Raw genomic sequence first — 17,737 nt, 5'->3', positions numbered from 1 at the left:
TCCGTTTCTACAGCAGGAGCTGTGAGAAGAGGGAAAGAAAATGTGTCTTTCAAAAGCTGACCCTTTTGGAACTTAGAATCTTACTGTGGAGCCTACTTTTAGTCTCTATCATATCACCCCAACCCCGCAATCTGTTCTCACAAGAACAAACAAAAATAAGTTTTTCCAAGAATTGAGAAGATGGGGCCACTCATTACTCTATTTGTTGTGAACATTCTGTTCAGATTCTTGCAAAGCTTTGTTATTCTAACGATCTACAAGTCAAGTCTAATGCTAGAGGTTCCCAGAGCCCCCTACAAATAATAGAAGCAGACATTTCCAGAACTATTACATTACATGGAGGGAAAAGCCAACCCTACTTTAGAGTTGCAAGCCTAGAAACTTGTGAAATTCGACTTCATTTCCATTTTAGAGAGGATACTTTTGACTCTAAAATGGTACACGATCTCATCATGAAGCTAACTTTTAGCAGAGCATGCTCCCTGAAACCCAATTATCCAGAATAGCCAGACACCATGCCTAGGGGAGACACACAGGTCACTGGGAGAGTCCAGGTGGCCCCGCGCGGGCTGTGCAGGAGCCAAGTGCCCACAGTTACCAATATGCAGGCTAGGGCCATTCGGCAGCAAGTGTGAGGACAGATGGTGGAAGCATCCACTGTGGCGGGGACCAGCCCACAGGCCTCAGTTTGAAAGGCTTTTAAGGCCAAATGCTAGCACTCTAGAGAAAAACATTTGCTTTACAATGAGAAACCTGGCAGACAGCACCTCACTTCAGTCATCAGGATCAGCATCACCTTGGTGGGTCAGCTGGCCGGCATGCCTGACCAGCCTCCTCAAGCTGTCCTGGTCACAAGACACAGATAAAGGAAGCAGGTCGGCCAAACGCTGCGGGGCCCTGGGTAGACAAGCCAGTGAAATCAGAATGGAGTTCTGTAACCTGTTAACACTGGGCACTTGATGGTGTGGAATCCTGGAGGCTGTGTATCAGTGGAGATCTAGAACAGGCAGTGCTGATGACCACAGAAGGCAGGAGTGGGGATGGCCATGGCCAGGACGCCATGATGCCTGGATGAGAAAATGGCACACCTGAAAATTAAAGACTTTCAGGGAATGCGAGACACACCTGAAAAGGGTTTCTTGCTTCTTTTCAGTCACCTGGAACAGCGTCCCTGCACCCCACAGATTTCTCTAACCGTTTCTTCTCCCCACAGGAAAAGTACCCAGAGGCTGTGCACCTTTCAGAGGGGGCCTCCTCCAGCTGCATGGGCATCAGGAACCCCAGCCGACCAGGGTGAGTGCACAGGCCCCACCAAGTCCCTCCCCAACACCCAGATGGTTGTTTCCTGTTAAAAACGAGGATTACAAATAGAAAACAAATGTAAACCACCTAACTGACATCTTGAGCTATGTCTGTGGAGTCATAACAGATAAGCAGCTGATGGCAGGAGCGCACAAGGGGGACCATGTGGGGACTGTAAACACAGACGGGGTCTGTGAGGAAAAGGTGCCAGTTTCACTGCTGGGGTCCTTAGGAGGCCAAGGAGGGGAGGCCACGAGGGGTGGAGCTCTATTTTCACCAACTTATTTCAAGAAATGTGGGGAGTCAGCAAGCACTGAGTGAGGGGAGAACTCATCTGGGTCTCCCTCCACCCACCATGGGCACCTTTATGTGCACATGGACAGGATGTGCTTCTGTGACCTGTGCCTAAAGATGTTTTGTTTCCAAGCCTTAAAATGGTGTTGTAGTTATGTAAGCTTCTGGAACTTGCCTTATTCAACATTATTTCCAAAATTCACCTCTGATGGTGCATGTAGCTGTAATTCATTCATTTTCAGTGCTTATACTCCATTAGGTGAATATATGTATTTCTGCATCCTTCAGGTCTTGGGCATTTGGGTTAGTCATCATTTTCCACTATTTCTAACATTCCTGTTCATGTCCTCTGGCACACAAGTACACAAGCTTCTCTTAGGCATATACCTAGAAGTGAAATTCCTGGGTCATAGGGCAGATTCAGCTATCACTGCCAAATTCTTTTCAAAGTAGTTTATCAATTTATGTTTCCCACCAGTAATTTTTAAGCTCTTATTGCTCTACATCCTGTACTTCACTTGTATGATCACAGTAATATGCAGTGGGTACAAACAGTAGCTTACTATGGTCTTAGTTCCCATTTTCCTGTTTGTTCATGATGTTGAACATCTTTTCATGTTTCACTGGCCATATTCTCTCTTCATCTGTGGGTCTTTAAGGTCAGGGGAGTCCGAGCACGGCCTTGGGGAAGGGCAGGAACTCCCAGGATGGTTGGGAGGACAGCAGCACTCCTGCCTGGGTGGGCATCCTCTCCTCTAGAGAGAGAGGCAGGTGCTGCATACAGTTTAGTCTGATTTCAAGAGCACTTAGCAATGCACCTTACCTCTTTCAGGTTTGAACTAGTAATTGTTTGGAGGATACAAATAGATGAAGAAGGGAAGGTTTTGCCAAAGCTGGATCTTCTCACCAAAGTGCCGCTGCAAGGTAGGGACGTTCTGGTGATTTCTCACTATGCTCAACACAGACACCTACTTATTTCATCTGGGTTTATATGGCAAGAATCAAAAGTCAAGAATTTCATTAGTGTACTTTTTAAATCAGTTTTCAAAATATTTTTGTCCATAATCACTCAAAAAGCACAGGCAAGGGGGACTGCTCCCCCACAGCCCTCCTAGGCTGAGTGCTCAATGTCTCTGCCACAGGCATTTGGGTAAGTGCTCTGTTCAAGGTCATGATTCAGTCGTCCTGCCTTCCCATTCAGTGTGGCCAGCAGAGAATGAGGGCATTGTCTCGGTGAAGTTTCTCACCCAGTTTGTTTTCTTTACAGCCCTGGAACTGGACAAGAACGGAGTCATAGAAACTGCTCCTCTCAGCTTCCGAACCCTACTGGGCGTGCTGGGCATTGAAGCCACTCTGGAAAGTCTGATTAAATCACTTCACACAGAGGCAAGCAACTAGTTCCCAAACAGTGAAAAACTACACATAGAAGTAAGATGCTGCACCTGGAGGCATGTGATTTTATTGAATATAAAAATTTGCTCTTTTCCACTTAGAAACCTTACCTCTAGAACATGTTTATGCAGTTATGGCACATTATATATAAGTTGTCAGGACATGAAAAATAAATAGTTATTTAAATTCAAAATACCAAATAAGTGACACATATAGTGTATTTTTAAAAGTAAACTCAACATCTGAGGAAGTACAGGAGTGGCTGCCCACCCTGGGATGTGGGGAGCCACTCTGCGCCCCCCCATGGTATGAATATGACGGCAGAGGTGGCCCCAGCCCATCTCAAAGGTTGACCCTCCTCCTGTCACCCACCACCTAGGGACTCTTGGAGGGCTTGCCAATGCAGCCTCATCTCTTAGACATTCCTCAGAAACCTCTGGGGAGCCACACCACCCTCCTCGCCTCCTGGCTCTGGAAAGCAGCACTTGGAGGCTTTCACAGCACCTCTCAGCAGCAAGTCCTCTGACATTCACTCTTCTTGGTCTTCCACAAAAAAAGTAGAGCGGTTAGCATAAAAAAACACAGTAAGACAGCAAATACGGCACTGTCCCTTCACACAGGACCTTAGCACCCCTGGTCCCTCTGCACAGAAGAAACAGTGTTTTCATTAAAGTCCCCCAGAGTCTAAGTGCTGCACTGACCTGAGTTGCCAGTTTAAAGTAGAATGGGTGAAAACATTGTTTCGATCAAATGAAAGCCTCAGAGCAGGGGCCGTGGTGGAGTGTGAGAAGAGCAAAGGGTTGGGTCAAGACCCTCTAGCAGGGGACACTCATCTATCACCTCTTCCCCCCAAGTAGAGGGTGATGGTTTTCAGACAGTCCAGACCAGCCAGGACAGGCAACAGGAGGCTACCCAGCCCACCTCCTTGAGGAGCTGGCGTTCCAGAGCTCTGCACACAGGCACTCAGGGTCCTCTGCACACCCTGGCCAAGACCGTCCTCACCCCAGGCCAGCAACAAGGAACCTCGGGCCAAAACAACTCTGGAAGCTGCCTACTTCCACGCACTCTGGAGCCTGCAACTTGCCCATGAGAATGCGGCTCCATGCACATCCCTATGAGTGGAATCTCCAAAGCCCCTGTACCCCAACACACCACGTGAATGAGAGATGTGTGTCATTTGAATATGCTTTTGAACCTCTGAGTGTAGAATTAAGTAGTAAGTGGTAAACGGTAGTAAGAAGTAAATGATAGGACAGAATTGGAGAATAAATTCTGGAAGAGCTGGCTTGATTCTAATAAGCATAATTCTCAATTTATCACAAAATTCCCCACAAAAATTTACAATCAGCAAAATATTCTTATTTTTTGTGTAGTATTTTCATACAATCCCATGGTTTCACTAATATTATATTACAATAAGCCTTCATTAGTCCCTCAAAATGATGATATAAATAATCTATACAACCTACCATAGAATAAAAACTGAAGCCAAGATTCCCAACAGTTTTCATAGCAGCTGGGCACACTTTTGGTGACCCCAACAAGAACCCTCATAGTGCCAGCCAGGAGTCTTGCGGAAGCAGGGCTTTGGGCAGCCCCGATGGGGAGGTGGTCCAGCACCACTCAAGGCCACTAACACCACACATCTTAGTGAAACCCAAGGGAGGAACAGGTATGGGGAAGGAGGGAAAACTCGATGCTGGCTCTGGCAGAAGTAGCTGAGGTTTCCCAAACACCCAAAAATGCCAGGAACCCAGAGCTGGCAGGAGCACAGCCACCCCATGACACCCACGCTGGGCACAGCAGCTCAGAGTTGCAGCCCTGCTTCCAGCTCCCACAGCAGCAATTTCGGGTGGGAAAGAACACCTTGTCTCCCCTAAAGAGGATAAAATCATTCGGCACAAAAAAAATGTCAGTGCTCGCATGAGTGGTGTCAACCCCTGCCCTGAGTGCCACGCTCCCTGCTGACCCTGTGCAGAGCGGTGGGTATGGCATCTCCACAGGGACTCTGAGTCCACTGCTCAAAACTGATGTCCATATCAACAACTTATTGCTCTCCACAGCAGGGAACCACTAAACCTGCGCTGACACATGGCTTGCATTGGAAAAGTGACCAAGTAACTCAGCTGGGAAAGTTCCAGTAGTATCTGTGTTTTCTTAAAAGTCCAAACTCTAAGGTATATGTGACAATTCAAGTTTTCTGTGTTAGGATTCTGGTGGTAGGAGAGCCAAACCTTGGGTCTTATAAGGCTTTTTAGAGATTAGACGTGAGCCCTGCATGGAAAGGGAGAACTGCCCAGAGGGGCCTCCCGGGCACAGCACACTGCTGGGCTCACGTCCAACATTCCTTGTCCTGGAAGATGTCTCTAGTGCTCTTCCACTCTGTGTCTCCCAGAGGCAGTCCCACCTGAACAGGGGTTGAAAAGCAAAAACATTCACAGCCAAAAGTCACCCAACACAACAGAAACTCTATCATTCAACCTTCACATTCTATGTTCAAGTTTCAAAACCACTACAGGAAAAAAGTTAGACCTTATGGAGAACTAATGTGCAATCTTCGCTTTCCTTGAACCTAGCTGACATCACGGTGGCGTCTTTGGCATGTACAGTCTTTAAATAGTAGTTGACTATCTTGCCATCCAGTTTATACTGATGAGGAATGCTCTCATAGGGCTTGAGGTCAAGATCCAGCACAGACACGGAGAAGGCAAACCTGGATCTCGATGAAGGGACAATGGGCCTTTGATCAGAGCTGGAAGCAAAAGAACAATTTCAGAATACACAAACCTCCCAAATCCTCTCAACCCAACCCACAAAGAGCACCCATTCTGTGCATCAATATGCATTCCATCTCTGTCTATGCCAACTGTATGTACTAGTGCTAGAAGCTTCTGCAAGAGAGGCACCTACTGTGATACCCGCCAGCACACCAGACAAGAGAGAGTTAATGTGCAGAAAGATGGAAAAGCAATTATGTAGAATACTCGATTGACATTCACCATACCCCAGTAGTATAAACGAATGCTAAGAAAGTTACTTTATCGTGAGCCAAGTATTACAAAACCTAAGAAAATGGGGAAAGTAGATCTGGCTATTCAACAGCCAAACGGATAAAATGTTGAGGACAGACCTCTTTTCGGGTCCTTTAGCGTCTGGTGAGAAACTCTTGCTCCTTTATACTTTTTCACTTTTGGAGAGAGAGATCTAGTCTCACGTTTTATTCTCAAATTGTATCTGTAGTGTTTGGTGTTTTGTTTCTTAGGGTTTAGTTGTGGTCTTTCTAAATATTGTAATAGTTGTATGCTTATAATAAAATATGAACAATTACTTGTACTTAAAAAACACTTTCAGGCTAATTCTGAATTTTGTACTAAGATTGCTATATATATCACTTAGCTCTCAGAGTGCTTGATACATAGTATGCATCCAAATGATTGGTTAAATACATTATATGAGCTCAGTTTAGCCTGAGAGAAGTATTCAGGAGTCCTGGTTTCTCCATGTGTACTACTCTTCTAAATTTCAAAATTATTAAAAAAACAAAACAAGCAAACAAAATACCAATTTCAAAACCTCCTGCCTGGGAGAGGGAAGGCAGATAAAACATTCCTATTTAATGAACCTAATCAAGGCCTAGACTCTAGCTCAATTCCTGCTCAGAAATACTATTTACAGGAAAAACGAATCCCTGGCTCATTTGCTGGGGTCTTAGCTACTCCCTCCTGAACAGCAGAGAACATGTGTACAAATTAAGGTCTTGCTTCTGAGTCTCAGTCTCAGGGCCTGAATCCCAAGCTCCACACAGCGGGGCTGGGACAGTGAACACCTCTGGCCCTCAACAGGGCTGCACATTTTATAGGATACCTCACATCACATCAGAACCAACACCCAATAAGATGACATGAATAAAAAGAGGAGTCCATCACGCAGAGGCTGGTGGGAGCACGGCCCAAGAGCCACTGCTGAGGAGAGTCTGACCGTTTGCTGACCTCAAGCTCCCAGTGAGCCCAGGCCTGAGGTTCCTGACACCTGAAATGCTTCTCTGCCCTGGGGATGACACTGGTGATCACACGGCTCAGAAGTTTCTAGACACGTGTCCCCGCTCCTCTCCCACCATGTCGGTTTCTGCTGAGCAGCTGGCCAAGGGTGTCAGGACTCCTGGCCCTCAGCCCCTCACATTTCTGTATCCTGACTGCATCCTTGCTTCAGGAAGGGCAATAGATAATCACATCTGTGTGGTTTTCTCTCATCTAACAACACTGCTTAATCCAAATGGATTCCTGTCACTAACCACTGGGGGCATTTTCTTAGGGGATAATGAGAGTTTTCAACTAAATAGAACAACCTTTTGTTTTTTTTAAATATTTCAGTTACGCCCTATAAATGTCCCTCTGTGTTTCCTATCAGAAAGTGGACAATTCTGTGCCTGCCAAGAAGCAGGACTCCTGGGAATGTTTAGTTCAAAAGCATCGGAAAAACAGGTGGCTGGAAGCCAGTGACGAGATCATCTTGACCCAGGAACACACATCAGATGATTGTGAAACATTCTGCAAAACTGTGTGTGGGGTTTGGCACCCTGAAGATCAATGCTGAAGATGCCATCTAATCACTGAGCGAAGATTATCAGGTTCATCCTGAATTCCTAAAAAAGGCAGAGAGGGGACTGGATAATGATGTCCAGGAGAAGATGCTGCAAAGAGGAAGCAGAACAATGGAATGTTGTTTTAAAGGCTTCGAAACGACTATAAAGGTCGGCACATCAGGACCTGGTAAAAGGAGGAAAAATAAGGCCCACAGGAACCTACAGCTTCTTGGGCCTCTGAGCCATGATGGTAGCTTGGGATTTTCTTTGAGAGAAAGAATTTGGACCACAATATCCAAGCCCTTGAGATATTTTCTTAGAAAATAATAGTAAACTTGAATGAACAAGCTTTTAAAATTATTCTCAATAATGTCTTTTTGACTGTATTACAAACTTCTAAAGTGCAAGAGTTAATAATCCCCATGATATCAAGTAGGCCTTGGAAATCGGCCTGTTAATAAACATGATCCTGCCAGAGCCTCTCTAAATATAGGGACACCAACTCTCTTGCCAATCCACAAAACCCTGCTAGACCACGGACACATGACACAGTAGCAGGTGCCTCACCTTGCATCCTGCAGACAAGGAGAGAGTGCGATCATGATGGAGCAGTCTTTCGCAGTCATGGCGACCCGGTACTGCTGAACCTGCAGGGGAAGGAGAGGTCAGCTCCATGGCATTGCCACACACACCCTTCCCCACTGGAGAGGTCCAAGAACTGGTCCCAGACCTGGGGGTAGGTTAGGAAGACCCAGTCCCAAAGAACTCATTAGAGGCCAGTGCTGCCCTCTGACCTCTCACTGCAGGCAGTGTATGGACCCTGATTCCAAAACCTGGGACCTAGGGCTTGTCTTCGGCAAGACAATCACAGCCCACCTTGGAAGAAAAAGCAGTAAGTGGCGTCAGCTATTGATGTGCTAGCCACACTGACAGCACTGAGCATACCACTCTATACCTCAAGATAGCGGCACACAGACACACACCAAGGCCCTGCTTAGAGCAACAAAATGTCCCCAGATCACATAGCACACTAGAATGTCATGCAGCTTCCATGAATGACACTGCAAAACAGAGGGATCACCAACTATGTGTTAACTCACTTCATCCCCACAGCAACCCCACAGGCAGGCACTGCTAGTGTCCCAGTTTATGGATAAGGAAACAGACATAGAACGACCTGTCCACTCTGCACTGCTAGGCTAGACTCAAACCCAGGTGTTTCAACTCTGAAGTCAAAGATGTGACTGAACTGCTGCAATCTTATGAGCAAATTTTACTGCATGAGGACTTGCTTCTTCTGGATGAGCAAAAAGAAAGTGGTTTCTTGAGATGGAATCTACTAGTGAAGATGCTGCTAAGATTGCTGTAATGACAGAGAATTGAGAATATGATGTAAACTTAGTTGATAAAGCAGCAGCAGCAGAGTTTGAGAGGACTGACTCCAATTTTGAAAGAAGTTCTGCTGTGGGTTAAGTGCTTTCAAAGAGCATTTCATGCTTCAGATAAATCATTCATGGAAGGAAAAGTTAACCAATGTGTTAAACTTCACTGGTGTCTTATTTTAAGAAATTGCCATGGCCACACCAACCTCCAGCAGCCACCACCCTGACCACTACCCTGATCAGTCATTAGCCATGAACATCGAGGCAAGACCCTCTGCCAGCAAAAAGATTACTTGCTGAAGGCTCAGGTGATGGTCAGCATATTTTAGCAATGAAATATTTTTAATTAATGTATATACATTTTTTAAGACATAATACTATTGTGCACTTAATATAGTGTAAACATAACTTTGATATGCATTGGGAAACCAAAAAATTCATGTAACTCGCTTTATTAAGATATTTGCTTTATTGTGGTGGTCTGGAACCAAACCCACAATATCTCTGAGGTATACCTGTAATCACATTAAAAGAAAATAGGAGAAAAGTCACATGATCTTCTCAAGAGAAACAGAAAAAGCATTGAAAAACTCAACACCCACTCCTGATAAAAACTCTTAACAAATCAGGAATAGAAGGAAGCTTCCTTAATTTGATAATGGTTATTTATTTTAAAAATAAACTAAGCAACACCCAAAAAAACCTACAGCAAACAATTTACTTAATGGTAAATACTTTCTCTTTGAGAGTGGGAACAAAAATTAACTATATGCAGTTAGGCAAAACAAAATAAATAAGTGAAAAGTATAAGGATCGGAAAGAAAAAAAATCAAATTCACAAACAATATGATTATATATAATCATACATATATATATTATATATAATGAAAATCCAACAGAAGCTATAGATTGTTAGAATTAGTAAGTGACTTCAACAAGGTTGACAGATAAAGAGGTCAAAGGAGAAAAATCAGTTACATTCCTATATATCCACATATATACCATCTATATCTAAAACCATCAAATATCTAGGAATATATCTAATAAAATATAAGATCTCTCTAAAGAAAATCATAAAATGTTTTATCAGACTTTAAATAACACCTAATAAAAAGAAAACGCCCATGTTGGAAGCCTTAATATTGTATGGATGTCAACTCTTGTCATCATTTTAAAGCCAAGTCAATCAAAATCCCAAAAGGTCTGTTGTTGCTTTTCCTTGTAGAACTGAACAAAGTTCATTCTTTAAAAAAAAATTTCTTTTTTAGGTATACTGATGTACAATATTATATAAGCTTCAGGTGTACAACACAGTGAGTCGCAACTTTTTAAAGTTATACACCATTTATAACTATTGGCTATATTCCCTGTGTTGTACAATATACCCTTGTAGCTTATTTATTTTATACATAGTAATTTGTACCTCTTAATCCCCAACCCCTATCTTGCCTCTCCCTCATCCCTCTCCCCAGTGATAACCACTCATTTATTCTCTGTTATCTGTGAGTCTGTTCCTTTTCGTGAACAAGTTGATTCTAAGATTTGTACAGATAAGCAAAAGGTCAAGAAGAGCCAAGGCATTAATTAAAAGAAAGACATTCCTGAAGAAAGTAGAAGGATTTACTCTACTGGGTATCAAGATTCATTATGACTCTAGAGTGATCAGGACAATTCCTATGATTCTAGGACAACCGCATATGAAAATAAAACCTTACCTCATGCCATACCAAAAATCAATTGCAGAAGGTACCCACCAAATGTGAAAGGCAAAACAAAGTTTCTAAAATATCTGTGTGACTTTAAGGTAGATAAAACTTAAAGACTGCTAAAGAAGGAAAAAGATGTAAATTAAATGACCTTAAAATTATGACCTCCCCTTCTGAAAATGACTTTATTAAGAGAGTAAAATGGCAAGTGGAAGAAGATATCTGTAGCACACATATCTGACAATGAGCATCTATCCAGAATACATAAAGATTTCCTTCAAACCAATAAGAAAAAGATAGACAACCATACAAAAAACTGGGCAAGAGACTTAAATAGGTGCCTCATGGAAAAGAAAATATAAATGGCCAATAAACATATGAAAAGGTGTTGAATCTCATTACCACAATAAGCTACCATTACACATTCACTAGAATGGCTAAAATTAAAAAGACCCACAACCCAGTGGCAGAGAGGGTATGGGGCCACAGGAACCCCCTAGTCTGTTGAACTACCCTAGCCTGTTGTAGGGAATATAAACAGGTAAAACTATTTCATAGTACCTACTAAAGCTAAATATGCTCACACCTCTGACCCAGAAATTCCACTCCTAGGAATATACCCAAGAGAAACGTATGTGCATGTACACTAAGAGATCTGTACAAGAATGTTTTGCAGAAACTTTATTCATAACGGTCAAAACTGGGAGCAACTCAAATATCCATCAACAGTAGAATGGGTGATATCCATTTAAATAGATCACTACAAAGCACTGAAAATATGGAAATGCATGCAATAACATGAGTAAATCTTATACATGTTATATAGAACATAAAAAAAAACAAGACACAAGATATATGCATGATTCTGTAATAATAAAGTTCAAAAACAACTAAACTATAGGTATGTAAGTCAATACAATAGTTAACTTGAGGGAGAAAGGCAAGAGGAATAACTGTACAGGAAACCAATAGGGATTCTAATTAGCTGCCAGTGTTCCATATTCAGACCTAACTGGTAGTTCTCCAAGAGTTTTCTTTATGACAAATTTTACCTCTTTCTGTGCACTTTTCCATATGTGCTGTATTTCAACATTACAAATGGTTAATGAAACAAAAGCCTAGAAAATTAAAATCAAACTTTTAAATACTAGAAATATCAAGTAATTTGGAGGGCATGTGGGAAACAGGACCCTTGACTGTTACAAGAAGGAATATAAATTGGCAAAATCTTTTCAGGAGGACAATATGACAATCTATAAAAAATAAATCTAGCAATTTAACTTCTAAGAATCACTCTGGAAGATACGCTTAAGTGCACAAGGGTTAAAGTACAAAAATGTGAATGTAAACATTTTTAACAGTAACAAATTAAAGATAACACCCAAATAAATGACAATTAATTATGTGACCATATTAAGGAGAACAACACTTTTAGGTGTATGGAGAACTTCCAAGGCACCTCCTACAAAACAATGATATCCCTGTTAACACTTTTAATGCACTGCTAGGCTTGCAGAAGGTAAAGGAAATCCCCAACCCAATCCCCTCTTCTCACACTCACTCCCACAGGAGCTGAAACTAGAGTTTTGAGCAAGGAGCAACTGGAAGGCTAAGCTGCCCTGTAGGCAATATCAGTGCAGGCATGGTTTCTAGGAATAAGCCATGGAGTACAGGGTCTAAACCTGATACTTCTCCCTTAAGTCAAGAATCCATATTTCCTCTGGAGGAAAGCATCCCCTGTTTAGGTCCCCAAGATTCTCATAGATCAAAATCAAACAAATATGAGCTCACAATCATACATAATTAAAAACCCAAGCAAATAAAGCAGCAAGGATGAGTCAGTAAAATAACAAGAGATTTTTTACCTCCAAAATTTTACTGTAACTTTGATACAGAATATAAAACAACTATTCATAAATTGTTTAAAGAAATAAAAGATGGGATTTAAAAGAGGGCAAGGAACTATCAAAAATACCAAACAGCTATGAAAATGAGCCACATGGAACTTTGAGAGAAATTAAAAATATAATTAATGAAGTAGAAAACTCATTAAACAAATGAATGAACAGATTAGACACAGGTGAAGAAAGAATCAGTGAATGGAAAGGTAGAACAGAAGAAAATGATAAAAATGAGGTCTGATATATATATCTAATTAGAGTCCCAGAAGAAGAGAATAGGGTAATGGAGAAGAGAAAATATGTGAAGAGAAAATGGTTGAGGATTTTCCAGAACTAATAAAAGACACATCCACAAATAGAGAAAGCACAACATACACCAAGCAGAATAAATTAAAAGTACACCACACCTAATCACATTGCACTAAAATGTCAGATTTAAAAAGAGGAGACTTTAAAAGCAACCATAGAGAAAATAATCACCTCCTGAGGAAAGACAGACTGACAGAAAACATCTCAGCAGAAACATCCACAGTCAGATAATGTTGCATAAAATGGTTAAATGCTAATAGAAAAATAATCAACCTCTTCTTTGTACCTAGAAAAAATTACCTTTCAAAACTATGACAAAATATAAATATATCCAGATAAACAGATACAAAGAGAATTTACCAAAAGACATTCACTAAAGTAACTTCTAAAAGATATACTTCAAGAAGAAGAGGAAAACTGTAAACAACTGTAGGCCAATAAATTAGACAACTTAGATAAAATGGAAAAACTCCTAAAAAGGTACAAACTACAAAAACTGACTCAAGAAGAAATAGCACAATTTTCTATACCAAGTAAAGAGACTTAACTGGGTATCAAAACACTACCTACAAAGAAAAGCCCAGACCCAGATGGCTTCACTGGTGAATTCTATCAAATATCAATATTTAAAGAAGAATTACCATCAGTCATTCTCAAATCTTTCCAAGAAAAAGAGGCTGAAATACTTCCCAACTCATTCGACAAGGCCAGTATTACAGACCAATACCTCTCATGAGAATGGACACAAAAAGCCTCAACAAAATTATAGCAAATTGAATCCAGCAATACATAAGAAGAATCATAGACCAAGTGGGGTTTATCCCAGGAATGCAAGGTTGGTTTTAACATCCAAAAATAAATTAATATGTCATATCTATAGAAAAACAGAACACATGATAATAAATATCAATCGATGCAGAAAAGACATTTGACAAAATCCAACATCCTTTCATGATAAAAACATTCAACAATTTAAGAAAAGAAGGGAACTTCTTCAACCCAATAAAGGATAGCTACGAAAAGCCCAAAGCTAACATTACACATAATGATGAAAGACTGAATGCTGTCCCAATAAGACCGGAAACAAATCAGACAGGTCTGTTCTTGCATTTAGCATTGCACTAGAGGTTCTAGCCAAGGGCTGTTATGCAAGAAAAAGACATAAAAGACAACCAAACTGGAAAGGAAGAAGTAAAACTATCTCTAAATGATCTTATATAGAGAAAATCCTAAGAAATTCAGTAAAAAACTATTAGAACTAATAAATTCAGCAAGGTTGTAAGCTATAAGATCAATATACAAAAACAAATTGTATTTCTATACACTTGCAATGATCAATCTAAAAATGGAATTAAGAAAACAACTTCATTTACAACAGCAAAAAGAAAACACTCAGGGATAAACTTAACAAAGTACAAAATGTATCTCTGAAAAGACTGTTGAAAGAAAAACAAAGATCTGAATAAATGGAACAGCATCCCATGTTAACAAACTGGAAGACTTACTATTATAAAGATGGCCATATGCAAGCAATCTGCAGATTCACCACAATCCCTATCACAATCTCTGCTGGCTTCCTTGTAGCACTTGGCAAGCTGATTCTAAAATTCATAATGAAATTACAAGGGGCTCCTAATAGCCAGAACAATCTTGCAAAAGAACAATTTCAAAACTTACTAAAAAGCAACAGTAATCAAGGCAGGGTACAAGCATAAGTATAGACATATATATCAATGGCACACAATTGACTATCCAGAAATAAACCCATACATTTATGGGAAAAAATAGTCTCTTCAACAAATGGTGCTGGGACAACTATATATCCACATACAAAGAATGAAGCTGGATCTCTACCTCAAATCATATATAAAAATTAACTCAAAATGGATCAAAGAACTAAATTTAAGAGCTAAAACTCTTTGAAGAAACAGGGGAAAATATTCATGACTTTGGATTTAGCAATGAATTCTTAGATATGACACCAAAAGCACAAACAAGAAAAGAGAAAAACAGACAAACTGGACCTCATCAAAGTTAAAAACTTTTTTGTGTATGGGGACAGATGGTTACTAGATTTATCATGGTAATCATATCATAACGTATGCAAGTGTCAACTCACTATGTAGTATACCTGAAACTAACATAATATTGTACATCAACTATATTTCAAATGAACAAGTAAAGTTTTTAAATTGCAAATATTTTACAACAAAGAACATTATCAAAAAAGTGAAAAGGTCTCTGACAGAATATATTTGCAAATCATATATCTGTTAAGGGCTTACTATCCACAATATACAGAATCCCTACAACTCAACAATGAAACAAATAACATAATTTAAAAGTGATCTAAGGACCTGAATAGGTATTTCTCCAAAGAAAATATACAAATGGGCAATAAGCACATTAAAAAATGCTCTTAGTCTTCACAGAAATGCAAATCAAAACCACAATGAGATACCATTTCATACCCACCAGGATGGCTAAAAACAAAAGGGCAGGTAACAAAGTGTTGTCAAAGATATGCAGAAACTGGAAACCTGTACACTGCTGGTGGGAATGTAAAATGGTACAGCCATTTGGAAAACAGTCTGGCAGTTCCTGAAATTCCTGAGCTCCTGAGCTCCACTCCTAGGTATATGCCCAAGAAAAGTAAAAATATGTCCACAGAAAAATTTATACACATATTTATAGCAACATTATTCATAATAGCCAAAAAGTGAAAACAACCCAAATGCTCATCAAACTGATGAATGGATAAACAAAATACAGTATATCTATACAATGGAATATTATTCAGCCATAAAAAGAAATGAAGTATTGATACCTGCTACAATACACATGAACCTTGCAAATATTATGCTAAAGTGCAAGAAGTCAGTCATAAAGGACCACCTATTGAATGATTCCATTCATATGCAATATCTGGAATAGGCAAACCTATAGAGATAAAAATTAGATTAGGGGGCTTCCCTGGTGGCGCAGTGGTTAAGAATCCACCTGCCAATGCAGGGGACATGGGTTCTAGCCCTGGTCCAGGAAGATCCCACATGCTGCAAAGCAACTAAGCCCATGTGCCACAACTACTGAGCCTGTGCTCTAGAGCCTGCGAGCCACAACTACTGAGCCCACACACCACAAATACTGAAACCTGCGCTCCTAGAGCCCATGATCCGCAGCAAGAGAAGCCACGGCAATGAGAAGCCTGTGCACCACAATAAAGAGTAGCCCCCGCTCACTGCAACTAGAGAAAGCCCGCACACAGCAAGACCCAATGCAGCCAAAAATAAATAAATTAATTTTTTAAAGTAGATTAGTAGTTGCTTAGGGCTGTTGGGGATGAGGAGATAAGGAGATGATGGCTAAAGGGTACAGAATTTTTTTTTAGGTGATGAAAATGTTCTAAAATTGACTGTGATGCTGCTTACACATATCTGTGAATATAGTAAAAACCACCAAATTGCATACTTTAAGCAGGTAAATTGTATGGTATGTAACATATCACAATAAAACTTTTATAGGAAAAAGAGGAAAGATCTGAGATATAAGAATGTTAAGCAAAGATATGGGTAAACGTGGTAGATCTAAACAAACACCTGTAAAAAATAATACTGTAAATTGCGATTTTTTAAAAAAAAAACAATAAGACAAATAGAGGGCAGGTAACAAGTTCTGTAAAAGATATGGAGAAACTGGAACCCTGTACACTGCTGGTGGGAATGTAAAATGGTACAGCCATTTTGGAAAACAGTCTGGCAGTTCCTGAAAAAGTTAAACGTAAGTTACCACTTGACCCAGCAGCTCCACTCCTAGGTATACGCCCAAGAAAAGTTATATGACAAAAACTTATATGACAATAACTGCATATAAGTTGGGAGCGATAACTGGAATTAAAGTATCCCAGATGAACTTTTTGGCCAACCCAATATTATGTGTCTGTGTGGCAGGTGTTGGGGTGGGAGTGGGGGTTAAATTATTAATTTTAGTCTTTAAATATGCATGGTCAAATTGAACAAGTAACCAGAAAAATGACAGTATCAGAATGTCTAACTCCCAAACCAACAGAGAAAAAAATGAATATAAAAACTAACAAGCAAAAGTGAACAGAAGTCAGCAAACTACAGGCCAGGGGCAAAATCCAGCCTGCCACCTGTTTTTGTAAATAAAGGTTTACTAGAACACAGCCATGCTCATTTATATTTGTCTCTGGCTGCTTCTGAGCTATGATGGCAGAGCTAAGTAGCTACAACAGAGACCAGATGGCCAAAGCCAAAGCATTTACTCTCTGCCACCCCTGCCTTTTTTTTTTTTAATTTAAATACATGTTATTTTATGACAAAATACTTGCCTTTTTTTTTCTCCCCATTTATATTACAGTTAAAACTATATTACAGGGGTTTCCCTGGTGGCACAGTGGTTGAGAGTCCGCCTGCCGATGCAGGGGACAGGGGTTCGTGCCCCGGTCCGGGAAGACCCCACATGCCGCGGAGCAGCTGGGCCCGTGAGCCATGGCCGCTAAGCCTGCGCGTCCGGAGCCCGTGCTCCGCAACGGGAGAGGCCACAACAGTGAGAGGCCTGCGTACCGCAAAAAAACAAAAACAAAACAAAACAAAAATCTATATTACAGTTAAGATGTGTTTAGGTAGGTTATATTATCTATGAATTTCATTTCAAGATAGTAAAGGGGGAATTACAGTATTTGCTATAGAAAAAGAGTGTTGGATCTGCTAGGACTGAGAACCATCAGTTTAGGGGTCCAGAGATCATGTAAAAGCAGAACTTGGAAAGAAGCCCCAAACACATTTTGTCAACCCCAAACCAGACGCCCTGGATACACCCTTCTCTACCTTCCAGATAAGACTCCTGTGC

At 40.7% G+C, this 17,737-nt stretch overlaps 2 protein-coding genes across 3 annotated transcripts in view; one reads left to right on the top strand and one right to left on the bottom strand.

Moving 5' to 3' along the window:
- Nucleotides 1–3,183, top strand: part of CENPP (centromere protein P) — a 220,135-nt gene extending 216,952 nt beyond the window's left edge. Inside the window, exons 6-8 of the mRNA XM_024732977.1 lie at nucleotides 1,214–1,293; nucleotides 2,429–2,520; nucleotides 2,864–3,183. Coding sequence (XP_024588745.1) covers nucleotides 1,214–1,293; nucleotides 2,429–2,520; nucleotides 2,864–2,994 — 303 coding nt within the window. The 3' untranslated portion in view covers nucleotides 2,995–3,183. The remainder of the gene's footprint in view (nucleotides 1–1,213; nucleotides 1,294–2,428; nucleotides 2,521–2,863) is intronic.
- IPPK (inositol-pentakisphosphate 2-kinase) overlaps nucleotides 3,023–17,737 on the bottom strand; it is a 49,862-nt gene continuing 35,147 nt past the window's right edge. The window contains exons 13-14 of one of the 2 annotated variants that reach the window (XM_024732970.1): nucleotides 8,138–8,217; nucleotides 3,023–5,740 (exon numbers count right to left, since the gene is read on the bottom strand). In XM_024732970.1, the coding sequence (XP_024588738.1) occupies nucleotides 5,515–5,740; nucleotides 8,138–8,217 (306 nt within the window). In that variant the 3' untranslated portion in view covers nucleotides 3,023–5,514. The remainder of the gene's footprint in view (nucleotides 5,741–8,137; nucleotides 8,218–17,737) is intronic. The other variant, XM_024732969.1, reaches the window with a different exon arrangement.

Source organism: Neophocaena asiaeorientalis, unplaced genomic scaffold (assembly GCF_003031525.2).
Source record: "Neophocaena asiaeorientalis asiaeorientalis breed wild unplaced genomic scaffold, Neophocaena_asiaeorientalis_V1.1 scaffold778, whole genome shotgun sequence".
In the NCBI taxonomy this organism is placed as follows: Eukaryota; Metazoa; Chordata; class Mammalia; order Artiodactyla; family Phocoenidae; genus Neophocaena; species Neophocaena asiaeorientalis.
This window is presented reverse-complemented; position numbering and strand designations above follow the sequence as displayed.